Source organism: Plectropomus leopardus, chromosome 3, assembly GCF_008729295.1.
Source record: "Plectropomus leopardus isolate mb chromosome 3, YSFRI_Pleo_2.0, whole genome shotgun sequence".
Classification (NCBI taxonomy): domain Eukaryota; kingdom Metazoa; phylum Chordata; class Actinopteri; order Perciformes; family Serranidae; genus Plectropomus; species Plectropomus leopardus.
Genome location: NC_056465.1, coordinates 25829284 through 25833869, shown reverse-complemented (window position 1 = coordinate 25833869; position 4586 = coordinate 25829284). Strand labels below are relative to the sequence as shown.

Sequence of the window (4586 nt, the reverse complement as noted above, 5' to 3'; positions counted from 1 at the left end):
TTGTCTTATTGATTTGATTTCTCAGAGTGTTTTTAGTTTGAATGACTTGAAATGTGAAAATTGCATTCGTTGTGGTTGTATGTGAAGCTAATGAGACTTAAAGGCCCATGGTGTAGGATTTAGGGATACATTTTGGCAAAAATGGAAAATAATGCAATAAGTAGGCTTTCTTTAGCTTATAATCACCTGAAAATACGAATTTTCATGTAGTTAGAAGCCCCACCTCAACGAGCCTAACAGCATTGGTAAAAACACAGATTTTTAACATTAAAATGCTTAGTTCAGTATTTTTACAAGTGTATATCGCCAGGTCAGTTTGTTTTTGAGAAGATGAGAGCTCCTGAGGATAATTCGGTTTGGCATAAAAACGCTAAAGGAGTTCTAACTTCAAGTTCACGCTCGGCTCATAGGAGAAGTTTCATCTGGTCTGAATATGAAATCCTCACCACTGTGTGCCACTAAAGCCTGCACACTGCTCTTTTACAGGTCCACTGTGTAGGATTTAGCGGAAACCAGTGGTGAGGATTGCAGATTGCAACCACCTGAAACTTCTCCCATGTGCCAAGAAGGAAACCGATGGCTGATACAAAAAACCTAAATGTTTAGGTTTGGTTTGTCCGTTGTGGTCTACTGCATAACATGTATGCGAATATAATATGGCTCAGTCCAAGGTAACGAAAACACAAGGTTTCTCATTTTCAGGTGATAAGAAGCTAATGAAAACAGAAATATTATACCATTTCTGCTATTAGATTCCCTTAAATCCTACACACTGCTCCTTTAAGTGGGTTTATGAATAGTTGATGTTACATTTTGTAATAAGATAGAGGATTCCATACTGGGGTTGAAGGGATTTATTTTTATACAGGTATTTGTATATTGTTTAGTTTTGTAGTTTTGGCTCTGTAACTGGCTCTAAATGTGCCAGAGGAAAGAATAATGGATTAACTATGCCGAGACTTTGGTCTTAGATTTTCTGGAGTCCATCAAGTTGCTGATATTTACTTTTTTTTTTAAGAAATATTTTTATTTTTTCTTTGTTTCACTCATTAAGGATGCTGTCTATGTTTGAATGGGGTCACTGATGGCAGTTTATCACCTCTATTTCCCCTAACCCTATTAACTTTATGTTTCGCCTGCTAAACGACACGTCCCCCGATTTCACACTGTTGCCATGGACACCCCATCCCTATAGCAACAAAGGGCCTTCAAAGGCTGAGATTTGCTCGGAGTGAATACACACATTAGGGAAACAACCACTTGCTATGTTAAAGCTCGCTTTCATTATGAATCATAACAGGACTTGTTTGTTTTCTTTCCCATCAACATGTAACGGCATCAAATGAGATACAGTAATTGGTGTGCAGTTTTGGAGTCCCATTGAAATTTGTCAAAACTCTTAAGGGGTCCTATGCATAAAGCTCTCAGTGCGGAGCGTATTTTCACTGGTATGCTGTGTTCTCAATAAAAAGATCCTTAACATCTCTTGTCTGATCTGGATTAAGTTAATTGATAAGTTTAGTCTTTATCCATTTAACGCATTCAGGCAAATTGAGAAAATAAGTTTCTCTTTCATAAGAGTAAAAGTGGTTTAAAGCTCATTTTAAAGCAGGGGAGAAATAATAATAACATTTTTTTATCCTTAAAAGCCAAAACAACAAAATGTGCCATTTATAATGTATTATGAATAATGGATTTAACTCTTTAATGTCCTTACTTAAAAAAATCTTAGAAATGGTAAAAAAAAAAAGCAGGAAAAAAAAAATGTTAATCAAATAAATCCATACATAAATAAAGAAATTCATTAATAAATGGGCCAAAAATGGGACAAATTAAAGAAATAAATAATTACACATACATACATACATATATATTATTATAGATATATTAGAAAATTATTCAAAAAATCAAATCTAAAAAAACAGTCCACAAAACCATATTTATAATCAACATAATCCTTATTCAAAACTATGTTACATGAAAAAAAATATATATATATATATATATATATATATATATATATATATATATATATATATATATATATATATATATATATATATATATATATAAATTTTCATTATTTTTTAACCTTTCTTTTTTGTTTTTTTTTTTTAAGGTAATTGTATTGTAATTTTTATTTTCTAATTCATGTTCTTTTTTTGAGCCAAGTTGCTCGTTGCCTTTTCCCCATGTTTTGAAAGAAACCAAACCAATTTGCTTAGGTTTCAAAGGGTTAATTGGGGAGGTCTGTATAGGAGCTCAGCAGCGCCCCCTGTGGCTCATTTTCATTGTAACCTGTGGTGCGAGAGCAGTCGCGCGGAGGCTCTTCACTCTGCTGTTCACCTGCAGGAGGGAGACATCTCCAACTCCACGACTCCTGCACAGCAGGATGGACGGACCGAGGACTGAAAAACATAAGAGAGGTTTATGGGTCTGATCTCAGGTAAGTAACACTGAGAAGAGAACATAAAATATGTCTTTGCTGTTGTTTCCGTTTTTATTTTTATTTTTTAATGCAAATTGCCTGTGCACGCCTGGCAGCGTGACCAGCAGTGACGCTACAATGAGAATTTTATTAGAAATGATTTTACTTTGGTGTAATTGCTCAGCATGCTTTCCATGTTGGCAATTTATTGCTCTTTAAGGGTGAACATCTGTTTCAGCGAGAATAAATAATCAATCACGTTTCTGGAGAATCGTTTGTTACATTTTGGAAATTACCTCTAAATTAAATTTTTTAAACCTATGAAATCTGCAACGACATCAGTTTTTATTCAGATCCCTTTCACATATATTTAATTTCACATTGAAACTTGAGAAAAACTGATTTTCTTTGAAAACTTTTCTAAAAAGGCAATGTGCAACTTGGCAATAGATCTCCCTCACATTGTAAGAAATTAGGAAAAGGAGACAAAAAACGACTTGAAATTAGTTTTAAATAGAGATATTAAGTTAATTACAATTAAAAAATATATTTATAGTAATGATTACTGTGATTATTTGTCACTATTTTATTGATACATTTATCTTTTTTTTAAACAACTCTTTTTAACCTATTTTCACCTTCATTCTTTTCTTATTTTGGTAAATGTCAGGTAATTTTCTTGTAAATCATAACATGAAAATTTCCTCCTGTGTTTTTGAAAGGAATTAAGCCAGTTTGTTCAGGTTTTAAAGGGTTAAAATAATCAAATATCAGAGGAGTATTTAAAGTGAATTAAAGCTGTACAGCAAAGCATTTCCCCATTTTTCTTCAGCCTCCTCCTCCTCCTCATCAGGATATTACGTGATGAGCTCAGCGATCAGTCAGTCATCTGATCTTCAGCTTCTCTGTCTCACAGATCTTCTCATGAGACATGGTGCTACTACCTGAGAAAGTCTCCAGGCCATCTGCTCCCAAGAAGGCCTCCAAGCAGCGCGCCCTGCGGCACCAGAGCCTGCCCTCCCCGGCCCTGTGCTGCGCCTGCGGCCTGTGCATCATGCTGGCTGGCATCAACATCACACTGGTGGGAGCTTTCGCCTTCGGCACCTTCATCCCCACTGGCAACCCGCCCATCATCATCGGGCCTCTTCTTCTACTGATAGCCCTGGCCTTCTTCACGGCGTGCTGTGTGGTCAGCAGGAGGCCCCCCGCCCACATGGCCCACACAGCTAAAGGAGCTGAGAAGTGGGGGCTGATCCGGATGGGGACGGTGGCGTTTGAGATGGAGACGAGCGAGCACACGCTGCAGGACACCACAGCCGTTCAGCTCAGCCCCACCAACTCTCCCACCTCCTCTCACAAGTCCAGCTCCAGCCACGGGGGCGACGCCGCTCCGCCCGCTGGCTGCCAGGATGGAGCCGGTGAGCTGCACATGTCAGAGGTGGGTGTCACTATAGATAGCAACACCTTGACCTCTGACAGCAAGGCGAGTTCTCCCACACAGATGCTGCCTGCTCAGAACACTTCCTCTACGTAGTGTGGACTGAATTCTGTTTGCTTAGTTGTTTTGCTGTTTAAAGGATGGAAATTTCTAATGTGACTGATAAGACTGATTGGCATTTTTAAAAAGGAAACTACGGATAGAGTAGGGCAGCAGACTGTAAGACTCTAGACCATTGATACTCAATTTATGGGTCATGGGCCAAATCTGGCCCACAGTAGGGTGCCAAGTAGCCCTACAACCATTTTCTAATTCACAAAAAATTGATTCACACTGGATATTGTTTTTGTACTTTTAGTATACATATGGTGCCAGAGTGTATAAAACAGCATAAAAATAGGGTTTGTTTATCAAAAAAGTTGCCAGTGGAGGATCCCCTACACCCCAAATAAATGGCTTAGCGAAGCCACTAATGTGGTAAAATCCAAGAGTGTCCTACAATCCTGAATCTCAGAAATGAACTCAGAATGTCCAAAACGTCAGAAATTCATAGAAACGCCCCCAAATACTAGAAACGTCCTAAAATCCAACAAATGCTCTAAAATCCCAGAAATGCCCTAAATCTGAGAAATGTCCTAAAATCTAAGAAATGTCCTAAAATAGCCTAAATTCCTAGAAACATAGAAACAAAAGTGGCCCCCAAACAAAGCAAGTTGAGTA

The 4586-nt window shown here is 37.8% G+C and overlaps 1 protein-coding gene across 1 annotated transcript; it reads left to right on the top strand.

Moving 5' to 3' along the window:
* The first annotated feature begins 3359 nt into the window (after positions 1 to 3359).
* On the top strand, positions 3360 to 3962 carry LOC121963753 (transmembrane protein 275-like). The gene has a single exon (XM_042514008.1). The coding sequence runs from the start codon at positions 3360 to 3362 to the stop codon at positions 3960 to 3962; it is 603 nt and encodes a 200-aa protein (XP_042369942.1).
* The last annotated feature ends 624 nt before the right edge of the window (positions 3963 to 4586 follow it).